General features: G+C 37.7%; 1 protein-coding gene across 1 annotated transcript in view; it reads left to right on the top strand.

Annotated features, from left to right (window-relative positions):
• Nucleotides 1–1,300: 1,300 nt before the first annotated feature.
• LOC123781644 (alpha-2-macroglobulin) overlaps nt 1,301–23,995 on the top strand; it is a 37,988-nt gene continuing 15,293 nt past the window's right edge. Inside the window, exons 1-19 of the mRNA XM_045781285.2 lie at nt 1,301–1,463; nt 3,769–3,952; nt 4,994–5,153; nt 5,337–5,389; nt 7,227–7,247; nt 7,522–7,690; nt 8,318–8,402; nt 9,796–9,916; nt 10,657–10,771; nt 10,921–11,030; nt 13,545–13,706; nt 15,405–15,632; nt 15,876–15,939; nt 17,927–18,069; nt 18,674–18,823; nt 20,776–20,943; nt 21,393–21,501; nt 22,857–22,977; nt 23,673–23,901. Of these exons, the coding sequence (XP_045637241.2) occupies nt 1,303–1,463; nt 3,769–3,952; nt 4,994–5,153; nt 5,337–5,389; nt 7,227–7,247; nt 7,522–7,690; nt 8,318–8,402; nt 9,796–9,916; nt 10,657–10,771; nt 10,921–11,030; nt 13,545–13,706; nt 15,405–15,632; nt 15,876–15,939; nt 17,927–18,069; nt 18,674–18,823; nt 20,776–20,943; nt 21,393–21,501; nt 22,857–22,977; nt 23,673–23,901 (2,553 nt within the window). The 5' untranslated portion in view covers nt 1,301–1,302. The remainder of the gene's footprint in view (nt 1,464–3,768; nt 3,953–4,993; nt 5,154–5,336; nt 5,390–7,226; nt 7,248–7,521; nt 7,691–8,317; nt 8,403–9,795; nt 9,917–10,656; nt 10,772–10,920; nt 11,031–13,544; nt 13,707–15,404; nt 15,633–15,875; nt 15,940–17,926; nt 18,070–18,673; nt 18,824–20,775; nt 20,944–21,392; nt 21,502–22,856; nt 22,978–23,672; nt 23,902–23,995) is intronic.

The following is a 23,995-nucleotide window of genomic DNA, read 5'->3' as shown; positions in this document are numbered from 1 at the left end:
GCAGAAAAACATATCAGAGATCTGGAAGACAGTAATAATAGAAAGCACCCAAGCTGAAGAACAAAAAAGAAAAGAATTTTTATTTTTTATTTTTTCTAAAGATTTTACTTATTTATTTGGGAAAGAGAGCAAGAGGGAGAGAATGAGAGAAAGAGAGAGAGAGAGGGAAAAGCACTGAGCAGAGCTGACTCGGGGCTCGATCCCAGGACCCTGACATCATGACCTGAGCCAAAGACAGGCGCTTAACTGACTGAGCCACCCAGGCGCCCCAGGAAAATAATTTTTAAAATGAGGATAAGCTGAGGAATATTTTGGACAGGATCAAGCAAATGAACATTTATATTTTAGGGGTCCAAGTAAATAATAATAATGTTTGCCTACTGTATTTTTATTGCTTGCTTATTTGTCTGCTTTCACACCCATAGAACATAAGACCTTTCAGTGCATACCAGTTTCTACATATTTGACCACTCCATCTCCATAATTTTGCATAATATCTAGCCTTATTAGGCTCAATAAATACTTATAAAACAACCGGTTGGATGGATGAATGAAATAGTTTGTTTGATTAGAGATTGTTGAGGACTAGCATATTTAGAAGGCTGTAACAAAATCTGTTTGTATAACAGATGATAAATTGGGTTCTTTGTTATGCACAATAGGTCAAAGCTTTTTTTTTTTTTTTTAAGTCATCCTACTTCTCTTTTCATCTTTTCACTTTCTTAATACAGGAAAATATTTTCTATTATCATTCTTCCAGGATCTGGCTCTTCATCCACAAAATCCAGTAATATTCTTAAGGTCAAAAACCTATTAGTGTAATCCAATGCCTTTCCATAGGGAACTACTGAATTCTGAAAGTGCTTCAACATTCCAGGAGGCATATCTAATGGAGGACTTGAAGGGACGCTGACTTGAAGTGAAATAGCTATTTTGAGCCTGTCCAGAGTTGCTTAAATTGTAGCTTCCCTTGCCAGCTATTCAGGCAAGAGACGTGAGGAAAGCCATAAAAGGAGCAGTGGGGAAGTGGACCGAGGGGGGAAGAGAGAGAAGGGGTTGAAAAGCCGATTAGCTTCTTTACAGTAAAACCCAGAGAAAGTGAGCACTAACGGGGAATGTGGATTTTATCCCTCCAGGAATTCTATTCAGCCCACCCGAAAATAACCTTGACTGTAATTAGGCCCCTGAGAGCAATGACCCTTTCAGAGAACGTTCAGAAACCTCTACTTTGTTTAGACACTATGTGTGGGTGGAACTTCCTGTTTGCACCGGGAGCAGCATAAAGCCTAGTTGCTCTGAGGAATGTTTGGGACCAGACCAGTTGCAGGAAGCAGGGTCAATACAGTCTGGTCTCCTCAGAGACCTTCTCCCTGCAGCATGGGGAAGAACAAACTCTTTCATCCAAATCTTATTCTCCTCCTTCTGGTCTTCCTGCCTGCAGATGCCTCAGTCTCTGGAAAACCGTGAGTTTCACAGAGAACATGAAGAATCCTTTCCTTAAAAGAGAATCCTTTGATTCTCACTTAGACGATTCATTTATCTTTCCCACAAACTGTCACCTTCTTACCTCTAAGGTCTCTTCCAATGAAGAGATTTCATAAATCTGGTTTATTCTTTCTTTACTTATTTTGTTTGTTTGTTTGTTTTTCATTTTTTTATTATAATAATATTTTTTATTATATTAAGTTCGTCACCATACAGTACAGCCCTGGTTTTTGACGTAAAGTTCGATGATTCATTAGTTGCGTATAACAGCCAGTGATTTCTTTACTTACTCTTAAATATTTTTCTCCAACTCTGAATCTCTGACCTTTCTAAATTTTCTGGGTATATACAAAGACTTTCTAAGGGGCATTGGTAATTGATACTTTTAAAGGAATCGATTTTCAGATCTTCAGATTGATTTGCTGGAAACCATGCTATTTATCCTTTCTTACTTCTCCTTTCTTAATTGCCCATCTTCCACTTTATAAAAGAAAGACAAACCTCTCCCTCAACCAGATGTTACCTGGAGCATTGTCCTGGACTATAAAAATCTGTAGGGTGGAATAATTTGAAATACAGATAAAGGAAAAATTTGAAATACTGATGCTGATCTTGAGAAAGCAAAGGACTCTCACAATGGGGGAGAAAATTCTTTTGCACATTATGTGGTGATGAATTCTTTGTTTCAACAAAGTTAAAAGGGGCTCTAAAGGAAACACCAGCTGATAGATGATTAGAAGCAATTCTTGATAATACTGGGTGACTTTTGGTACCTAATGCATTAGTTGCAAGAACTGGTAACAATGATATAATTGTTTTATCTGTATTTTATTCACTTTATGTAAACAATTTTTCATGGCAGTCATGTCCATACAAACTAAAAATAGTTACAGAATTAATATCAAGCTTTGTTCAGTTCTTACAATTAAGGAATATCCATCCATGGATACACAAAAACAGCTCATGTTCTTATTAAAGATGTGTTTCAAAAATATTTTTATTTTATTTCTAATATGTGTGAATATTGTAATATATTTATTTTGCTTTGATCAGTTATAGACTTGAAAATAATTCAATCCAGAAGAAAATGTTTAACAGCTTTATGGTCACATAAAGAGTTAAAGTTAAATTAAGCACCCATATATAATATTACATATATATGAGTATATGTCTATATATATACACATATATATAGTTAATAAAGAAGCAAGAGTTACCCATAAAAATATTTTGAGGATAAACTTCTATGTAGTAAGTGGCATGTTAATTCAAGTTTAAGGAGGAAAAAAAGGAAAGATGTTAAATTTCTGATCATTACAAAAAGAACCTTTGGTGTGTTTTTTAAGTAGGTCATACTGGGTATATTATCGCTATGATATTTAAGAATCCATCAAAAACTTATAGAAGACTAAGTTTTAATTTAAAATATCATCAAAAATTATATCTTTTGCTATTATTTGTGATAAAAATATCGATGTTTACTTGAAAATATGTAGGGAATTAATACTGTCTATAAAATTATTTTAGGAATTCTGTGAGCAAAAATGTTTGAAAACTACATAGTCAATAAAATTATATAAGGAGGGTATTGGCAAAGTTTCTGTTCTGCTCATGAGTTACCAAGACCCAAAATTCCATCACTAGAAAGCCATTTTTGGGTGGAACCATTGTCTAGCAGTGAGTTGAAAGGCAAATATTTAAAATGCAAACAGCCAGGGTTAGGTAACATGAAGATTTCATTAGTTACTTACTACAACTGAGACTTTAAACTAATGACTCACTTTCTTTGAGCCTCAGATCCCGTATCTGTAAAGTGGAAGCAAGTGTCTGCCATACCATTTTCACAGGGTTGTAGAGTATACATATCCAATGAAATACTGTTTATTGAGTGATTTTTGTAGTGTCTCTCCTGAGACTTTGCTTGCTTTTTACAGCAATCCTAGTGTAAAATAGATTTACAACATGAATAAACATAATTAGCATATTTTTTATTTGAATTCAGATGCTCGCATATTGTGGTCCTTAAAGTGAGGTATCCTTGAAATTTTCATCTATTTAAAGCTCTCTTCCAGCAAAATGTTCACTGTCATGGCACTGACGATGGAACAGGGAATAATTCTCATGCATGCCATTCAACAGCAGAGATCCATGTCATGTTCCTCAATATATCCTCTCTTGATATCAAACTAATGATAGTAACAATCATTGTGATGGAAAATACTGCTGGTAATAACAACACCTTTCCTCTTACACTCTCCTCTAACTGTACTCCCCCATTCCCAGGCAGTACATGGTCCTGGTCCCCTCCCTGCTCCACTCTGAAACCCCTGAGAAAGGCTGCCTTCTTCTGAGCTACCTGAATGAGACAGTGACTGTAAGTGCTTCCCTGGAGTCTCTCAGGGAGAACAGGAGCCTCTTCACTGACCTGGTGGTGGAGAAGGACTTATTCCACTGCGTCTCCTTCACTGTGAGTATGCCTGTTTGACTTCATAAACTTGATTCTACTCGTTAGGATTATAGGCATCTAGAATTCAGTCAAGATAAAGCTTTGAGAGCCTTGGAAAGACTTCAGAAAGAAATGTAAATATAGCAACGGTGCATAGAAATTAAGAAGCAGTGCATGAATTTCCAACCATGGGAGACAAATACTTATAGGCAAATTAAAAATCAACTTAGGGGTGCCTGGGTGGCTCAGTCGTTAAGTGTCTGCCTTTGGCTCAGGGCATGACCCCAGGGTCCTGGGATTGAGCCCCACATCAGGCTCCTCCGCTGGGAGCCTGCTTCTTCCTCTCCCACTCCCCCTGCTTGTGTACCCTCTCTCACTGGTTGTCTCTCTCTCCGTCAAATAAATAAATAAAATCTTTAAAAAAATCAACTTAATGATCAAAGAAAATTTCTATTAGCTGGGAGGGGGAAAGCAGTATACACTAGACAAAAGGAAAATGTTGACTTCTTAAAATTCAAATGGAAAAAATATTAATAAGGCAAACTAGACCAACACATGACATAAGCCTCCAGTGGTGGTCTGACAGGAACACATCAGCCCATATTAAAGAGGGAAAATTGCAGAAATTACCATAAGCAAATATCCACTCTCTCTTCAGAGTGCCCCATATGTAAAATACTTACAGCCTACAGCCAATAAAATATGGTAGCTTCATTTCCCATAGCCTTAAATATGCTTCTACCATGCCCTTTTAGCACAGAACTTCAACTTGGCAAAGTTCATTATATAATTGAATCAAGATTCTATTGGCTGATCTACAAGAAGATGTGAGTCTCACTTATGACCTCTTTTACTGATGTGTCTTCCTCCATCTTCTGTTCTGTCTCCCCATTTGTAAAATAACAGCAATATTTCCTGTCCAGGCCAACTTCCCCTGATGAAAATGTTGGGGGGGGGGGCAGTGAAGTAAAGGGGCCAGATCTCCAGGGATGAGAGGAACAGGGAGTGGAAGAGGAAACTCGCAAGACTGAAAGGGTTCTCTGGGTCTGTCCTATATTTCAGGTCCCAAGATCTCCATCCAATGAGGAAGTCATGTTCCTCACTATCCAAGTGAAAGGACCAACCCAAGAATTCAAGAGGAGGACCACAGTGGTGGTTAAAAACCAAGAGAGTCTGGTCTTTGTCCAGACAGACAAACCCATCTACAAACCAGGGCAGACAGGTACGAAGAGGCCCTACAGTCAGAACACCTCCAAAAAGGAAAGACCTCCTCCCCTGCATCTTCCCTAGTCATAGTCTCTATAGTCCTGGTTCTTTAACAGTTTTGTGTTTTTTTTTTTTTTTTTACTGGCTGCTAAGCCTGATTTAAGATTTCTGGGATTCATGGAAAATATTTCTGTTTCAGTGAAGTTCCGTATTGTCTCATTGGATGAAAATTTTCACCCCCTGAATGAGTTGGTGAGTCTCCAAGTATCTATCTAGAATCATTATTATCTATGTAAACAATCTGGAAGCCTGTTTTTAGTGCTGGGGGAGGACCAGGGAGAAGAAGAATCTGGTATCACTAGCAATGATTTCTGGCATTACAATAGTGCCATGATCCTAATTTAAACCAGAATCCTAGGTCAAGAACATAGCTAGCTCTTTCCATCTTGGTACTCGTACCAGGTCAGTTGTCACACAATTAAACTTATGCTTTATAAAGTTTTCGATTAGGCAAATTAGAAAGATATGTTAAATAATAGACATGCCTACACCAAGAAATAACTTAAATTCAAATAACTTCTCAAAGATTTAGAATTTTTCTAAACACACCTACCAGAACTTCTTCTATCAAGGAATAGTGTAATCAGTGTTTGTTCTTTGAGACTAACACCTGATATTTATAAGAAACAACTCTTTCAATTTTAATGCAGACATCAAACCAGAAAGTCTTAATTTTTCTCTCCCAAATCTATTGCTCCACCACATCTTCTTGTCTCCCAGGCAATTCTTTTCTTCTAATTCCTAAAACAAAAGCTTGTCATGGGGAACCTGGGTGGCTCAGTTGGTTAAGCAACCAACTCTTGATTTTGGCTCAGGTCATGATCTCAGGATCCTGGGATTGAGCCTGGTGTCAGGTTCTGTGCTCAGTGGGGAGTCAGCTTGAGGATTCTACCTCTCCCCCTCTTCCCACTCCCACTCTCTTCTCTCTCCCTCTAAAATAAATAAATAAATCTTTAAAAAAAAAAGATTATTGCATAATCCCTGTTTCCTCTCTTTCTCTCATACCCACATCCACTTTATCAGAAAATCATGTTATTTCTATTTCTTATAACCTGAATTGCCACAATCTCATCCTGGCCAATATCACCTCTAAACAAGGCTATTGCAATAACCCTGAAGCTGGTCTTCTAGTTTCTACTTCCATTCCTCTATCTAAAATAAACACCTCATCGGTCACTCTAGCAGCCTTACCCTGCTTCATTTTTTCTTCTCAGCATTTCACTACCTAATATAATATAAATCAGGTGTGTCTGTATGTGTGTGTGTATATATATATATATTTATCATATACATTTTATCTTTGAGACATGATTGATAGCATATCATTGATATAAATCTCAAATAAATACTGAATATCAAGTAAATATCAATATCAAAATATACATATAAAATATTAAGTGTATATAAAATATGTATCTCTCAAATATATGTATGTGTGTATATATGTGTATGTGTGTGTTTCTTATGTACCCGTCCCTATTAGAATGCAAGCTCCACAGGAGCAGATATATTGTTCTTTTGTGCATTGCTATATCCCAGCATCTAGAATGATGCACAGCACATGGGAAGCACTTAATAAATATTAGCTTTTTAATAATGACTAACCATTGATAGTAGAGGAGCTATTCTTCCTCTTTATTCTTAGAACTAAGAATTCTGTGACCATCTCAATATTTGGATCTGAGTATGGTTCCTGTAGTTCTGTTAGTGTTTATTTCTTAATCTATAAAATTTCATAACAAAGGAGTGTTCCTCACTAGGATACTATAAGTATTTAAGTAATGTTAGTAAATCCCATTCTTAATGAATGGCTGTGCACATGGGTATTTGTTGCGATGGCCTAATAAGTTGTTCATATTATTTATTAATTGCTTAAAATAGATTAATTAAAAGTTTTGTAAAATTTAACCTGAATTTTTTTTCTGTTTTACTACAGAGTTATTCTACATAAAGCTGTCTTGCTTATAAATCAGAATTGAGAATATTTGAGAATAATTTTACATTCCTTTGTTTCTCTTTTGTCTTTCAGATTCCATTAGTATACATTCAGGTAAGTAACATGAAACTTTCCATAAGCAGAATTAAATAAATTTAGAGAAAATGTTCATATTTGAGAGGTTCTTATGATATACCAGAAACTTGTCATTAAGGGAGGAACCTTTGAGCTCATATAGCGCTAGATGGTTCTAACTCAACTGTCCTCCCCACCCCTCACCACCGTCTCATTGGTTCTCTTTGTGGATAACACAGGAGTTTCCATAGATTTCCTTTATTGTCTCTAATGCTCTAAGCTCTATTTTAAGTTACAATTACCTTATCCATAGGACCCGAAAGGAAATCGCATCACCCAATGGCAGAAACTCAAATTAGAGAACGGTCTCAAGCAATTGAGCTTTGCCCTCTCATCCGAGCCCTTTCAGGGCTCCTATAAGGTGGTGGTGCGGAAGGAATCGGGTGGAATAACAGAGCACGCCTTCACCGTGGAGGAATTCGGTACGGATTATAAAAAGTCACGGAGCATTTTTCTTCATATCTAAACTTCTAAGGCCTGGAATTTGAGCTTATTTAGCGTCTTTCTATTTCCCGTGTGTGAGGTTGGGCTTTGAGTAGAATCAATTATATCTGACTCCAATGAGACTATCAGTGATCTGTGAAGAGAACTTCATATAGCTTGGTTATTTTTTGTAATAATTTTTAATCTCAAAAAATATATAAAACATCCTTGTTTTAGACAAGTCATCCATAATTCATTAAGGTTACAGTGATCTGCCACAGTCCTTCAATCAGAATATCCATTTGAGGGGCACCTGTGTGACTGTCAGTTAAGTATCTGCCTTGGGCTCAGGTCATGATCCCAGGATGGTCCCTGCCCAGCGGGGAGTCTGTTTATCCCTCTCCCTCTCCCTTTGCTCCTCCCCCTGCTCATACTCTCTCTCTTTTTCAAATAATTAAATTAAATCTTTTAAAAAAAAGAATATTCATTGATAGTAAGGTGGTTGCCTTGGAGAGTATAGCTACCTTTTCAGAGCCCTAAAATATTATTAGGGAACTGTTACTGAAAATACTAATTCCCCAAAAGTTGAAAAACAATCACTAACTACCTTTATCTCCAATGAACAGTGCTTCCCAAGTTTGAAGTGCAAATAACAATGCCAAGGATAATCACTATCTTGGAAGAAGACGTGAATGTGTCAGTATGTGGCCTGTGAGTTCATATATTTTTAATCTTTTGAGAGAATTATTTAAAGGAAACTTACCACTGGGGATATTTTGACTCACTTTTTTAGGAGCAGTGAGAGCACAAATACTTATAAGTACATGAGATCATCCTATCTCTGGAACCTTCCTCACCTGTTGCTTTTCTATTTTTCCTTCATATTTTCTTTCATGTATTATTATAACTATCATGGGGCAAGCTGCGTTCCTAGAGAAGTTATATGCTAAGATTGATTCTGAAAGCGACAAAGGTGCACACACACACGCACACGCGCACACACACACACACACACACACATAAATGGGATTGTGTTGAAGGGTATAGTGACTTTCCCTTCCCCAGGTTGTAGAGGAAATTCTGTCATCAACAGATGATTTACCTGACCTTGCGTGCATAGTGGAAAAACAGCTTACATTCAGAATTTGTAGAGATAGGCATATTACCAAAATCTCTGCTGAGTCCTTGGTCTACCTAGGGCACGTCACATACCTCTCAGCACCACCATTTTGACTGATGAGATTGGACATGATCTCTCATTTTTGTCCTTTCCAACCTTGAAAATTCATGTTCCTAAAATCTTAGGCTCCCATCTCCAGTAGTCCAGGGGTAGCACTAGCAAAAAGCAGTAACAGAAAGCAGCACTAGCACTGAAGAAACCAGCCCTGCCTAAAGACCACATGTGCAATGCACCCATAATTCAGCTGGGTCCCTGCACTGTCTCAGAGCAATCACCATCGAGTTCCTGTTCCCACATAACGGGTGAGCCAATACTCTTGCAAATAAAGGTACAGAGAATATTTTAGATAGGAAAGGAAACAAATGCCCTTGAAAACACATCAACCATCAATGACATAAATGTACATATGGCACAACCCCATTGTTACAGAAAATAGACAAGTTAAACTCCATATCAATAGAGAGAGCTACACATCGGAAGAGGATAATGGAAGGAAACACCAATGTATTAATAGTTTGTATTCCTAGGTAGAATTGAGGGCATTTTCTCTCTCTCATTTTCATTTTCTTGGTACTGTGGTTTTTTTTTCTTTTAAGAACAGGTGTAGCTTTGATAATAAGAAATACATTTTTTAAAGATGAAATTAAAAATAAAAAATTAAGGGAAAAAAGATATGATCAAAGACTGTAGTCAATTTCAGCATTCGGCGCTGGAGATATTTTAAAAAGCGTCGTAACTTAGCTTACTTGCTCTCAACACTGTGAGAGCCCTGCAGAGATCAGAGAGAAGTACAGAGGGTAAACATACTATCGCTAAAGGAGGAATAGAAATAGGTAATAAAAAATCATCAAAAAAAAAGAAATAGGTAGAAACTGGGGATGTTCAATGTCTGCTTTGATTCATTTGGCAATGTTCTTATGACAGATACACATATGGGAAGCCTGTCCCAGGACATATGACTATGAGAGTGTGCAGAAAGTACAGTAACCCTTCTAACTGCTATAGTGGAGAGTCACAGGCCGTCTGTGAGAAATTCAGTCACCAGGTGGGTGGAAAACTGTTCCTTCTAGGGACTAACAATGGAGACATTGTTGATAATCAGTGAATTACAACATGGTGCTAATTCAGGAAGAGAGAGATCTGTAAGAGAATTCTGTGTTAGCTACACTGATTTTTAAATATCAGTGATTTAGCACAATAGGAATTATTTAGTTCTTGTAATTGTCCATTGTGGGTGTTCTTGGTTCACCAAGCTCCCAGAAAAATGAAAGTTGAGCAGTCTCCAATACTTGGAACTACCTTGGGCATCTGCTTGGATGAAGGAAGAAAAAAAACATTACACCTGTTCATCACTTTGGCTGGGAAGGATATAGGTTTTGCCTTCATTCATTGAGCAAGAACTTGTCACATGGCCCCTCCTAGGTGTCAGGGAGGTAGGAAACACAGTCTCCAAATGGGCACCCCCTTCCCAGCAACAGTTGTATACTATGGAAGGGGAGCTCAGTTTTGGTGAAAAGTTAGCTCCCTGCTACAGTAGGATTACCCACAAATTTTTAAGGCATTTCAATCTCAATAACTCTAGGTAATATCAGATACTAAGAAATATATCTATTATAAACCAGATACTATTATGAAATGCAATCATAAGTAATCCCTAGAGAATATTTATTGTGTTCTTATTATAGAAGATCCCTGGGTTATATGCACCAAAAACATCCCACTGTATTAATCGACCACTGATCTGTCCAGTATTATGTTTTCATATTTTATTTTATCCCCTCCTAGCTAAACAGCCAGGGCTGCTTCTCTCAGCAAGTAAAAACCAAGATCTTCCAGATGAAGAGACAAGGGTATGAAATGAAACTTGAAGCGGAGGCCAAGATCCAAGAAGAAGGAACAGGTTTGCATACCACCTGGGTATGGGAGAAAAAACAATGAACATGGATTTTTTTCCTTTGCCGAGCTATGAACTGAAAGGGAAGTAGTAGTGTAAGAAGTTCAGGGAGATCATCCTTCCAAAAAAACTTTTTTTCTTTTTCTTTTTTCCAGAGGTAGAATTAACTGGAAAAGGATCCACTGAAATAACAAGAACCATAACCAAACTCTCATTCGTGAAAGTGGACCCATACTTTAGACAAGGGATCCCTTTCTTTGGGCAGGTGAAGTATTTTCTAAGTCACAAATAAAATTGTGTACTATCACTTAATAAGCACATCATATTCTGCTAAACCCAGACCTGGTTTATTATCTATTGATTAGTATAAAACCAAAAGTATAAAACCACATAAAAATAAATCTGTCCCCCTGTAAATGGATATATGAAATCTACAAAATCATTCTAAAGCACCATCAAAATTAGAAGTGGGTTTTCTTTTTCCACCTTTGGAACAGCATTGTGTGATATCACTCAATCTTTTCTTGGTTTACCAGTAGTCTCAGATTTTTATATTTTCTTACAAGAATCTCAAAATTCATGGTGGCCACTTACATTATCCTTCTAACACTAACTTTGTATGGAAATGAGTGGGCAGGTGGCTTTAATTTTTATTATGAAGTATAGAAGAGTCTACTGTACCTAGTGCTCCTTTCATGGATATTATATTTACACTATTTTCTCTATAATAACAAGAATATATTTTTTTAAAAACAGTGCACATAGGGTAAAATACTGTTATTTAAGGCTTCCAGCTTTTAAAAATATAACTTTTCTCATGTACCTATAAAATATCTTGTATTGTTATTTTTTCTATTATAAACAGATGTGCAAATGGATCTTTCTGACTCCAGAAGTCTGAGATGGCAGTTGTATGTCCTTCAGTGTGTAATTATTGTGTATCATATTCTTAATGGAAATGTTATGAGGTTTCAGGTGTGGAGACTGTAAAACAGAGAAGGACTAGACCCCGCTAAGGAGGGATGGAGTATGTTTTAGAATGTTTTGATTATGTCACGACAGCAAAAGATTTGAGAAACTTTAGTCACTTCCTAAAATGAATAGTCCATTTATTTTTAATTTCTCAGAGGTATATTATACTTTTTTGATATTTCGTTCCTGCTAAATAACTACCTCATTAGTCGTAAGACTCTTTCACCAAAAGAGAATCAGAATTTTGTACCTGTCCTTGTCTTTGTAAGTGCAGCCAATATTTCATTGGCAAACTCAGATTTTATAAATCAACTACAAATATGGACCCAAGTCTTCCAATTGTCCTTCCTTCTACCAGAAGTAGCTTCTACTGAAAAAGAATCATCATTTTTGCAGTCTGAATTGGACTAGTCATCTACTAAGTTCAATATTAGCAGTAATTTGATATTAGGCCCCTATGTAATACTGTATGATTCTCATCAATTTTGCATTTTTCACATAAGAAGTACCTCATAATATCTGCCTACCTTCCAAAAGTTTGAAAGTCTAGATTGAGAAGCAGATGTATAAAAAACAACTAGAAAAGTACACAGGGTAATTAATGTATTAGCAGCTGGTAACTTGTGCGGTCATTATACCTCAGAACACTAATGCATCAAAAGTTAAGGGTTGGCCACAATATAAGTGTTTGGGGCTTGATGAAATTTGGCTAAGGGTTTAAAAATTTTCATTACTCTCCAACACTTATGCATTGTGACTCTCCAAGAGTTCTATATAGTACATGGCATTTCCAAAATATCCACAGAATACTTTTTTCAGTTCACCCCTATCATCAGCTCCGTGATTCTGTATCCTTCACACTGCTTTATTTTTTTAAGTGTTCATTTTTCTGATTAAAGGAACTACCTGGTTATTTTTAATAATAATATTTTTTATTATATTATGTTAGTCACCATACAGTACATTCCTGGTTTCTGATGTAAAGTTCGATGATTCATTAGTTGCGTGTAACACCCAGTGCACCATGCAATACGTGCCCTCCTTACTACCCATCACCAGTCTATCCCATTCCCCCACCCCCCTCCCCTCTGAAGCCCTCAGTTTGTTTCTCAGAGTCCATAGTCTCTCATGTTTCATTCCCCCTTCTGATTACCCCCTCTTTCTTTATCCCTTTCTTCTCCTACCAATCTTCCTAGTTCTTATGTTCCATAGATGAGTGAAACCGTATGATAATTGTCTTTCTCTGCTTGACTTATTTCACTTAGCATTATCTCCTCCAGTGCCATCCATGTTGCAGCAAATGTTGAGAAATCGTTCTTTTTTATCACACTGCTTTATTTTGTTTTATTTTATTTTATTTTATTTTATTTTATTTTATTTTATTTTATTTTATTTTATTTTATTTTATTTTATGGGGAGTGAGGGGGCAGAGAGAGATGGAGAAAGAGAATCCTAAGCAGGCTCCGCACCCAGTGCAGAGCCCAATGTGCGGCTCAATCCCACAACCCTGAGATCAACCTGAGCCAAAATCAAGAATCGGATGTTTAACCGACTGAGCCACCCATGCACCCCCACAATGCTTTATTTTTTGTCTTAGGGCTGATTACTACTAAATAAATATAATCATTTATGCATTTATTTAATATCTATCTCTTTTCTATGATGGCAGGAACTCTGTTCACTGCTTTAGCCTTAGTGTCCGGAGCCATGTCCAACATACAGGACCTAATAAATATTTGTGATAAAATGAATGTTTGGTGTCTACTGGGTATAACCATAGAACTGATCCACGGATTCTAATCTTCAGGTGCAACTATTGGATGGGAAAGGTGTCCCCATGCCAGATGAACTTGTCTTCATCACAGCAAATGAAGCTAACTATAATTCCAATGCAACCACAGATGAGCATGGCCTGGTTCAGTTCTCTATCAACACCACCGACATTACGGGTACCTCTCTCACTGTCAGGGTAAGTTTGAAGAGAAGTTTCCAATGACATGAAGTAGCCTTGGAAATAAGGTTGCAACCTAACCTAAAAGTGATGAAATTTCCAAGTTGTATTTAGTCCTCTGGAAAGGGAAAATAAATAAATAAATGTAAAGTCCTTCAGTTTTCAGGGTGGTGGGTTAAATATGATGTTTAATTTCCTTTTTTAAGCAGTTGTGTTATTTTGAAATAAATATAAATAAAAATTTACTTATAAAAATGATAATACATATTAAAGCACTTAGTAAGCTCTCTTTAGCTTGAAATTATTATTGTAAAAGTTCAGTTTAACGTCACTAGCATTTATTTTCAAGTATCTATACTCTATAAATTATTGTTCTTACTTTATTTTTGTCCTGCTATTCTAATTTTCTCCAGACTTTTGTTATACCCCTATAAATTGCTTTGTATAACATAGAGTTCTCTATTCCTCAGCAGAGATGTAGATATACATTTACATATATATGGATACACAATAAATATTACATAATAATGATGATAAATAGGATAAGTAATGTATTTTATTGATTCCACTTTATTTTTTTTAAAGATTTTATTTATTTATTCGACAGAGATAGAGACAGCCAGCGAGAGAGGGAACACAAGCGGGGGAGTGGGAGAGGAAGAAGCAGGCTCATAGCGGAGGAGCCTAATGTGGGGCTCGATCCCATAACGCCGGGATCACACCCTGAGCCGAAGGCAGATGCTTAACCACTGTGTCACCCAGGCGCCCCTATTGATTCCACTTTAAATAGATGGCATGAAAGCCCATACTTCCTAATAATTAAAAATCAAGCATTCATTCATTTATTCAATCAAGAAGTGTTTTCCCTGAAATAAATAATACATTATATTTAAAAAAAAAAGGAGTGTCTTCTTTTGACACTTGAATGTTTTCTATGTGCTAGGCAATGTCCTCATCCTGAAAATAAAAATATTATTTTTAAATGCTCCCTCTTTTTGATAATCATTTACCTATTATCGCTAGAACATATATTAAAATATAAATAAAGTGTTTTGTTGACACAAGGTTTCATTCACGCCACTTGGGAGGTGAGGATGAGGGTAGAGGAAGCCTGAAAAGAATAAGGAAAAACTTCTACATGGAGAAAAGTTAAACTACAACCCAAGTAGGGCCCGTGGACCTTAAGAGTCCAGAACCACAAAAAGCATTAAAAATAATCAGCCTAAGATAGCCCAGAAAAGAAGGACTTCAGCTAATTCACCAACTCAACTCTTGGAACAAAGCCATGGACAGAAAGTGTTCTCAGACCCCTATGGTTGCAATATCACATTTATTCATAATACCTATTTGAAACCCGTCATAATCAGGTTTCTGAAATGTAGTTCTTCAGTTTCCGGAGAGTATTTAGTCTCCTCTATGAGGTTCTGTAGCTCCAGCGTCTCTGTCTGTATAGGTAAAGTGACCCCAAAAATGTCGAGCAAATTAAACAGAGCAAAAGATGCCTCTACGTACGCTCTTCAGAAATTTAAACACCAGCCCAAGGAGCCTCCGCAGTGGAAAGGTCTGCAATCCAGAAAAACTCTCACTTTTTACTCTAGAGCAAAAGCTTTCTAGGTATTAGTTAAAGTAGGACAGTGAGCTAATGCGGTTTTGTAAGAACACTGTTTCTCTACGACGTATGATCTAGAAAGTAATATTGTTTTTTAAATTCCTTAGGTCAAACACAAGGATTCTAGCCCCTGTTACGGCTACCAGTGGCTGTTGGCAGAGCACGAAGAAGCTCATCACACCGCTAATCTTGTATTCTCCCTAAGCAAGAGTTTTGTCCGCCTGGAGCCCTTGCCTCGGGAACTGCCCTGCGGACAAACCCAGACGGTCCAAGCACATTATATTCTGAATGCACGGGTCCTGCAGGAGCTGAACGAGCTCGTGTTCTATTACCTGGTGAGAAGAAAAGCCACTTCATTGACTCATCCACAGACAAAAGCCCTCTGTGGGGCAAGGAATTATGTAATTCTTTAGACATCATGATTTTGACTTATTATCCGTGTTCCTGTTGAAAGTTCGACTTCTCTTAGGGCTAGTTATTGCCAGCTGGAGCTCAAAGCATAACACATGCAGGGCAGGACATGGGGTATACGATTTCTGTCAGGAAAATCAAATTCCTTTTCCTTTCCTTTTTTGCAGATAATGGCAAAGGGAGGCGTTGTCCTAAATGGGGCACACATGCTGCCTGTGAAACAGGGAGATAGTGAGTATTCCCACAATTCCACATTTCGCCCCCCCTCTGACATAATCAGCCTTACACTGCAGAAATACCAGAAATAGTTTCAAATAAACAGCAGTGATTTCCATCTAACTCCAATAAATGAGAAGGTGAGAGGAGAAAGAAAGAATGGGTATTTGTTTGTTCGTCCATTTTGCCCTTTATCCAATATTTCTTTCCTTTCCCTTCAGCGTCTTCTGTTCAGATTACTTAAAATGTTGAGGTGGTTGTTTTAGAATCTATGCTTATTCCAAATTTTCAAGCCGTAAATATTCATGGAGCTTCTTCTCAAAATGGCGTTTGAGAGTTGTTTTAGGAAATGGAGAGAAGGTAAAATTGTGGAATGCTTCCTGTATACTAGGTCTTTTGCCGAGTCATTTCTATCTTTATATAATATTTCCTTTCTGAAGATAGCTCTGATTTATAAAAAGTTAAATTGGGTACTTCCATCATTGAATTGGACTCTCGCCATGAACAAATATGGAACAATATAAACCTCTGAAGTTTTCTGCTCTTCTAAGGAGGTTTAAAAGACCACTTAGAAGAAGACTGTCATCGAGCTACTCTTTTGATGCATTTTCATAGCAACACAGAAGCACCATTGTAGGGGCGCCTGGGTGGCTCAGTCGGTTAAGCGTCTGCCTTCAGCTCAGGTCATGATCCCAGGGTCCTGGGATCAAGTCTCGCATCGGGCTCCCTGCTCAGTGGGGAGTCTGCTTCTCCCTCTGCCTGGTGTTCTCTCTCTGAAAAATAATTAAATTGTTTTTAAAAAGCACCATGGTAGACTTATAGAAGCTTAATGCTACTACAAAGGCATCAAAAAAGAACTACTAAGGGGGCGCCTGGGTGGCACAGCGGTTAAAGCGTCTGCCTTCGGCTCAGGGCGTGATCCCGGCGTTACGGGATCGAGCCCCACGTCAGGCTCCTCCGCTATGAGCCTGCTTCTTCCTCTCCCACTCCCCCTGCTTGTGTTCCCTCTCTCGCTGGCTGTCTCTATCTCTGTCAAATAAATAAATAAAATCTTAAAAAAAAAAAAAAAAGAACTACTAAGGGGGCGCCTGGGTGGCACAGCGGTTAAGCGTCTGCCTTCGGCTCAGGGCGTGATCCCGGCGTTACGGGATCGAGCCCCACGTCAGGCTCCTCCACTATGAGCCTGCTTCTTCCTCTCCCACTCCCCCTGCTTGTGTTCCCTCTCTCGCTGGCTGTCTCTATCTCTGTCAAATAAATAAATAAAATCTTAAAAAAAAAAAAAAAAAGAACTACTAAGGGGGCGCCTGGGTGGCACAGCGGTTAAGCGTCTGCCTTCGGCTCAGGGCGTGATCCCGGCGTTCTGGGATCGAGCCCCACATCGGGCTCCTCCGCTATGAGCCTGCTTCCTCCTCTCCCGCTCCCCCTGCTTGTGTTCCCTCTCTCGCTGGCTGTCTCTATCTCTGTCTAATAAATAAATAAAATCTTAAAAAAAAAAAAGAACTACTAAGGAGAACAGTATTCCTCTTAAGAAAAAAAAATAGAATATTTGGTTCACAGAAATTAAAGACGATATAAGGATAAATACAATGTGCTACTCTTACTATATTACAGCACCCAACTTCAGGTTCTAGTCTCTGCTCTAGTGTGAAGCCTAGATCAAATAGTAGCCAAGTGGATGTCTCCATACCCTCAGATAGCATCAGAACTTAACAGAGATGATCTAAAGCTGAAAGCTGATGTGAAATCATTATATGATTTACAAGAGAAGAGAACCCTTCGGTAAAGTTTTTTCTAGACCTAGAGTTCTTAGAAGAATAGAATTCTTAGGGGTAAACATTCATTTATTACATCTACTTTTTCTTATCTCTGTTATACCAACTAATAGAAATAGTCATTCACCAGACCAGGCTCCTAAAAATGGCTCTGTGCAACAGAAAAATTTCATTTCAGCCCTGGGAGTTGTCTAAGCCGTAATCACATCCTCATGCTCTCTGTGCTTCAGTGAAAGGCCATTTTTCCGTGTCCATCCCTGTGGAGTCAGACATTGCTCCAGTTGCTCGAATGCTCATCTACGCCATTTTACCTGATGGGGAAGTGATTGGGGATTCTGCAAAATACAAGGTTGAAAACTGTCTAGCCAACAAGGTGGGGTTTTTATCATGATATTTTCAACATTTAAAACTAAAAGTTGTTATTATTATCAATTACTTTCTGCATGTGAACATTGGGGCCAAAGGGGTTAAATGAATTTTCCAGAGATTTTCAGCAAGGTAATGGCAGAGTCATACTAAGAAGCCATGCCATTTGACCTCTAGTTCAAAATTCTCATGCATTGTCTCTTACTATATGATACAGTTCAGAGTACCTTGCTCCCTTCTATGATGAAGTGTTGGAAAATATGTAAGCAAGTTTTTAAGGCTACTAAAGGCCAAAGAATAATCCAAGAGCATCTAGAACCATTTGCATTCCACCCGCACTTGATATACACCTTGCCATGTGCCAAAGATTAAAAAATGGCACTTCAAATTTAATAACTTGTAAGAATAACTAGATATCATTATAATGGCTCAACTGATTCTCGAAAATCAGAGCGAAGTATAAGGGACAAGAAGCCCCAAGATACATGGTGCCAACCACCACCACGTCCAAGTGGGCGTGCACTGAATGTGAGGAACACTCAGGAAATGCTTGTGAAAGCACAGTTAAATCAGAATATTTGTTTTCTCGCCCATTCTCCCCAATTCCCCAGGTGGACTTGAGCTTCCGCCCAACACAAAGTCTCCCGGCTTCCCACGCCCACCTGCAAGTTTCAGCTTCTCCTCAGTCCCTGTGCGCCCTCCGTGCCGTGGACCAAAGTGTGCTGCTCATGAAGCCCGAAGCAGAGCTGTCCGCAGCCTCGGTGAGTTCCCGGCAGCCGTGCAGGTCAGGAAGGGCTACACAAGAGGCCCAGAGTAAGGAGAAATGCCTGAGTAAGATCAGATCTATTAAAATTGTATTTATCTAAGAGTTCATAGTTATGATCTCCTTCATGGACACTTTTTTGTTAAGAAATGTATTACATTTGAACATGCACATATATATATATATTTATTTACATAATTTTAAATACATATATATGTGTGTGTGTTTGCATCAATAAAATCATGCACCGTTCTAAGTCCCTGAAATCCCAGAGCTCTATGAAACTAGTAACAGGTGTTTTCAAGCTAGTTGCAATGTTTAAAAAAGTCTGACAAAAGTAGTACATTGACCTGCACTAAAACTGATTTGAAATATCAAATTTCTGTTTTTATAAGAATTATATCAAACACTGTATGTTCCAAGATGGACACAATTTCTGAAAGAAGATATACATTGTCTCTGATGAATAAAAATTTGGAAAAATGAGTTACTATATGATAAATGACATTGATAAATGAAACCCTTTAAAATGTTGGGTGAATACAAGAAATATCACAATGGTATGGCTGGAGTAGAAAAATGAGAAACAACATGTGCTAATAGTAGTCTGCTTATATCTCCAAAATTTCAATATGAGGCCAATTGGAATAACTTCTTACCGAAGTTTTTTTTTTTTCTGTCAGAATTTTACAAAGGGAAAGTCATGTTTTACTCCCTAAAAAAGAAAGTTACAAGAAAAGACATTCAATTTTTTGGTCCTTCCAAATGGAATTTAATCAAAAATATTAGAATTCTTCGAAAGGAAGTATTAAGTATATTTTCATGGGAACAAGGGGATACATGGAAAAATAACAATGTTTTATGTTTATATAAAATAATTTTATAGTTCTCAGGGGTTTTTCTAAATTATAACAATGCTGGTGGATAGATAAGGCAGAATGTCCTATTAATTCGTTAATAAAAAAACAGGAGCTTTCAGGTAGTAATAGACCTGGGTTAAGACACTAGCCTAATCCTCTCCAGCCTTGATAGTATTTTACTAATGAAACGCTTTGCTCCCAGTAGCATAAGCCATCCATTCAACACATGTTTATTTAGTGTCTGCTGTGTTCTAGGTGTGCCCGGTTTGTTGAAATGCTGGGGATCTAGTAGTGAACTACTCAAAAGACAAAAAGCCATCCTCTCATGGAACTTACGTTTCTATAGATGAGATAGACAATAACACATTGATATGCTTTGGAGAAAAAGCAGAGAAGAGAGATGGAGAATAATAAGAGGGAGCTACCTTTGAGAAAGCATTTAATTTCATTACACGACTTACTTGGCCAAGCAGTTTTAAACTCCTTCGAACATAAGACAGTGCACTATCAGCGTTTTTACAAGTGTCTTACTCTTCCCCTTCAAATGTATTTGAAAGCATCATTTCCAGTATTTTATGTACTGTGTGAAGATCTGAAGCATTTTGTTCCCATGGATAATACCTAAGAAAATACTATCCTGTCCTATATAGAGGATTATATTTATTCGTGTGCCAGTTTAGAACATGGGTTCATTAACTTCGTTACACACAGAGTCAGTTGCTGCCCACAAGGAGAGACAAAAGTATCATTTCGCTCTATCATCCTGAAGTTTTATACCATGTCTCAAATACAGCAGACATCAATTTATCTCAATAAAGTTTTATCCCATTCTAGTATGGAGTCTGGTGTTTGCCTTTGAATTCTGCAACAAATGTTTGTGGTCTTTGAGTACTCAGATGGGAATGTTTCAATTTTTTTTTCCACCTAAAACTGTTAAAAAAAAAAAAACAGCTTCAAAATCATCTCTATAAATTACTGAAGCAACAGTGGTGCTCAAAGACTGACGGTGATTATTCTTTTCTTTTCTCTTCGCACTTAAGAAGAATAAGCCACAGATAAGTTTGTCCTTTTGTCCTTTGCATTTGTACAGGTTTATAACCTGCTACCAGTGAAGGACCTCAGTGGTTTCCCTGGGAGCTTGAATCGTCAGGAGGAAGATGATAGAGACTGTATCAATCGCCATAATGTCTATATCAATGGGGTCATGTATTCCCCTGTATCAAATACAAATGAAAAAGATATGTATAGCTTCCTACAGGTAAATTCCTTATATTGTAAACGATCCATTCTAAAGATTTACAAAATATTATATGTGAAAAATTATTTTAATGCCTTTATATCATAATTGAGGGTAATGGGACACAGAGAGGTCAAATGACTTCTCCAAGGTCACTAATATTAGCAGATCTGACAATAGCAACAGAGGCAGGGCTAGAACTTTTTGGACTATTAATCAGGTTTTTTTTAAGTTTTTCCTGAAATTCATTGCCTTGTGTTATTTATAAAACTCTCATATATAAAATATTACTCTTGAGAGTTTTAACAGACTAAAATTACCTCCGTAGGCATACCAATAACCCTTCTACAGATGTGAACATTAAAAGTTTAGTATTAAGTAATCAGATTATTTGTGAAATTCAATGAAGTATGTGCCTATGTATATTTTACAATATTTATGTACTGATTAGGTAATAATCTCCTTCACAGGATATGGGCTTAAAGGTATTCACCAACACAAAGATTCGTAAACCCAAAGTATGTTCACAGCCTGAACACGAGGCAGTGTACTCATCTCGAAGACTATTCACTTCTCCAGGTAAAAAACTAATAAAATTCAATATATTGAGTCAAATCAAAGAATATTTTAAAAGATAAAATGTGATAAAATTAACAAAAAAGGCCTTGTGATTCAGATATGTTAAGGTTCTCGCTCAAGATCACATAGCAATACAAATCCCCAGATTCTGATTGTGTCAAGCCCCCACATGTGCAATGCTGGAGAGAATACAAGGCCGACTGTGAGGAGTTGTCCGAGACGTACGGTAAGGTTGTGTGTCAAGGATACTTCCATTTAAAAAAAGAGAGAGAGGCACAGATATGCAGAATAAAAGAAAGGATTAATTCTGATTGAGCAATCAGGAAATTCATTCATCAAGAATCTGCCTCTAGTAAACGGAGATGCGTGAATGTGTGAGGTTGAGCAGGAAAGGTAATTTCCAGAGGATCAGTATAAACTGAAGCAGAAATGTTCACAAGTTGGGACTACCTTCTCACCAGTTAGATAAGGAAGCACTTTAACTTATCCAAATTATCAGCCAATATTCATGTCGAAGTCACATTCATTTGTAAATGAAATGGACTACTTTACTGGTGAATCAGAGAGGAACCAAGCATTTATTTCTAGTCTGATATTGTCAAATCATGGTGGAATATAGGTTGAGTACAAACTAAAGAGTTTGTCAAAAATCAAGGAAAACGTTCAATGAAATTAGCTGGTTATGTGGAATTTAAGTAAATATTATTATATATGTTTATTACTTGTAAATTGAAGTCTACCATCCTTTACAGTAGAATTTATAGTAAACTTATGTATGTACAAGACTATATGTTCACAAATTTTTTTCAGAGAGCTGGTTGTTGAATATTTACCAGTATAGCATTAACAGAAGGTAAATGGGTGAGAGAACCTGACTGACCTTCTGGCACACGTGAAAATAAAGAACTTTTTTATCCTTGATCCCTCACTCCTGTAAACTTTCCCAGAGCCATTGTCATCATGTCTGGGTACCATGTTTCTTTGATCCCACAGGGGAACACACCAAATGGAAACTGACACCTGTCCTCCTCCCAACTCTCCTCCCAACGTCCTCTCACTCTCCTCGAGACAAAGCACAGTAACCACAGAGGACACCTTTTCTGCTCCATAGGCCATCCTAAGCTCCTTCTGCCTCTAGGTCTCTGCTCTCTGCTTGTGATTCTCTTCCCCTAGCTCACTTAGAACTTATTCTAAGACTCCAGGATTCAGCAGAAGTATCACCTCCTCAAAGGAGCTTTTGCTTAGCACCCAAGCATCCTCTCCCGGTTCTATTACATCTATTTTTTTTTTTTGTAGCATGTATTACCATCTCTTTATCTTTATATTATTTCTTTCTCCCCCTCACCTACCATTAGTCGTATCTGAATTGCAAAGAGGCCATGAACTTACAAAGATGGTCCATGTTTCCGAGCCTCTCACCGAGACTGTGCGAAAGTACTTCCCTGAGACATGGATCTGGGACTTGGTGGCAGTAGAGTGAGTAACTTTCTTTATATACAAAAAGCAACAATATAGACTCCCCACATTTTCCATTTTTAGCTAATTTTTCAATACCCAAGTATTTCTTTTAGACACATTGCTATTTTCGGGAGAGGTTTAACATAAATACTTCTGCTATGAGAGTCTCACTATTCTAATTATATTCCGAGCTAAGAAATTTTGTGGACATTTAATTCCAAGACTTTCAGAAAATGGGAATAAGGACGAAATATGACCAGGCACTGCACAGACTAACACCTGTCAGAGATCCTTCACTGGCCAACAGTCTTGAGTTAAATGCAGAATCAGTCAGGCCAACTACACACCAGTAGTAGAACTAAAACTTAAAAAAGCCTGCCCTCATTGGAACACTATTTTAAAGAATAAAATCTACGAGCAATCTCAGATTACATATTTAGTTCATAATGATATTGTCTGTAATAGATAATGCTATAATTCTGTGTCTATGGGAGATTTCGATATAGACTAGAATTGAAAGCAGAATTGGAAGGAAAGGACTTCTTATATTTTCCCGGTTTGAGTCTTGATTATACTCTCCTTTATTGATATTTCTACTGAGTGCATTCAAGATATGACAATAGAATTATTTATAGGGGTTCTGTTCCTAGAAAGGATAGAAAGGATTTATTTAACTGCTTACTTTCTGTTCTTCATATTGCCATTCTCCCCAGCTCATCAGGTGTGGCTGAAGTGGGAGTAATAGTCCCTGATACCATCACAGAGTGGAAGGCAGGGGCCCTCTGCCTGTCGAATGACACTGGACTTGGTCTCTCTCTTCCCGCCTCCCTCCGAGCCTTCCAGCCCTTCTTTGTGGAGCTCACAATGCCCTACTCTGTGATCCGCGGAGAAGCCTTCACACTCAAGGCCACCGTCCTCAACTACCTTCCCAAATGCATCCAGGTAAAGACCTCTTACCTGAATTGAACACAAGGTGAAACAGTCACGTAAATTAAAAATTGCATTCTTCGAAATACTGACAAACTCTTGCGTGCAA

This window comes from Ursus americanus, chromosome 25, assembly GCF_024610735.1.
Source record: "Ursus americanus isolate L20-20 chromosome 25, mUrsAme1.1.p, whole genome shotgun sequence".
NCBI lineage: Eukaryota > Metazoa > Chordata > Mammalia > Carnivora > Ursidae > Ursus > Ursus americanus.
Note: the sequence above shows the minus strand (reverse complement) of the source record. Positions and strands in the feature narration are given on the sequence as shown.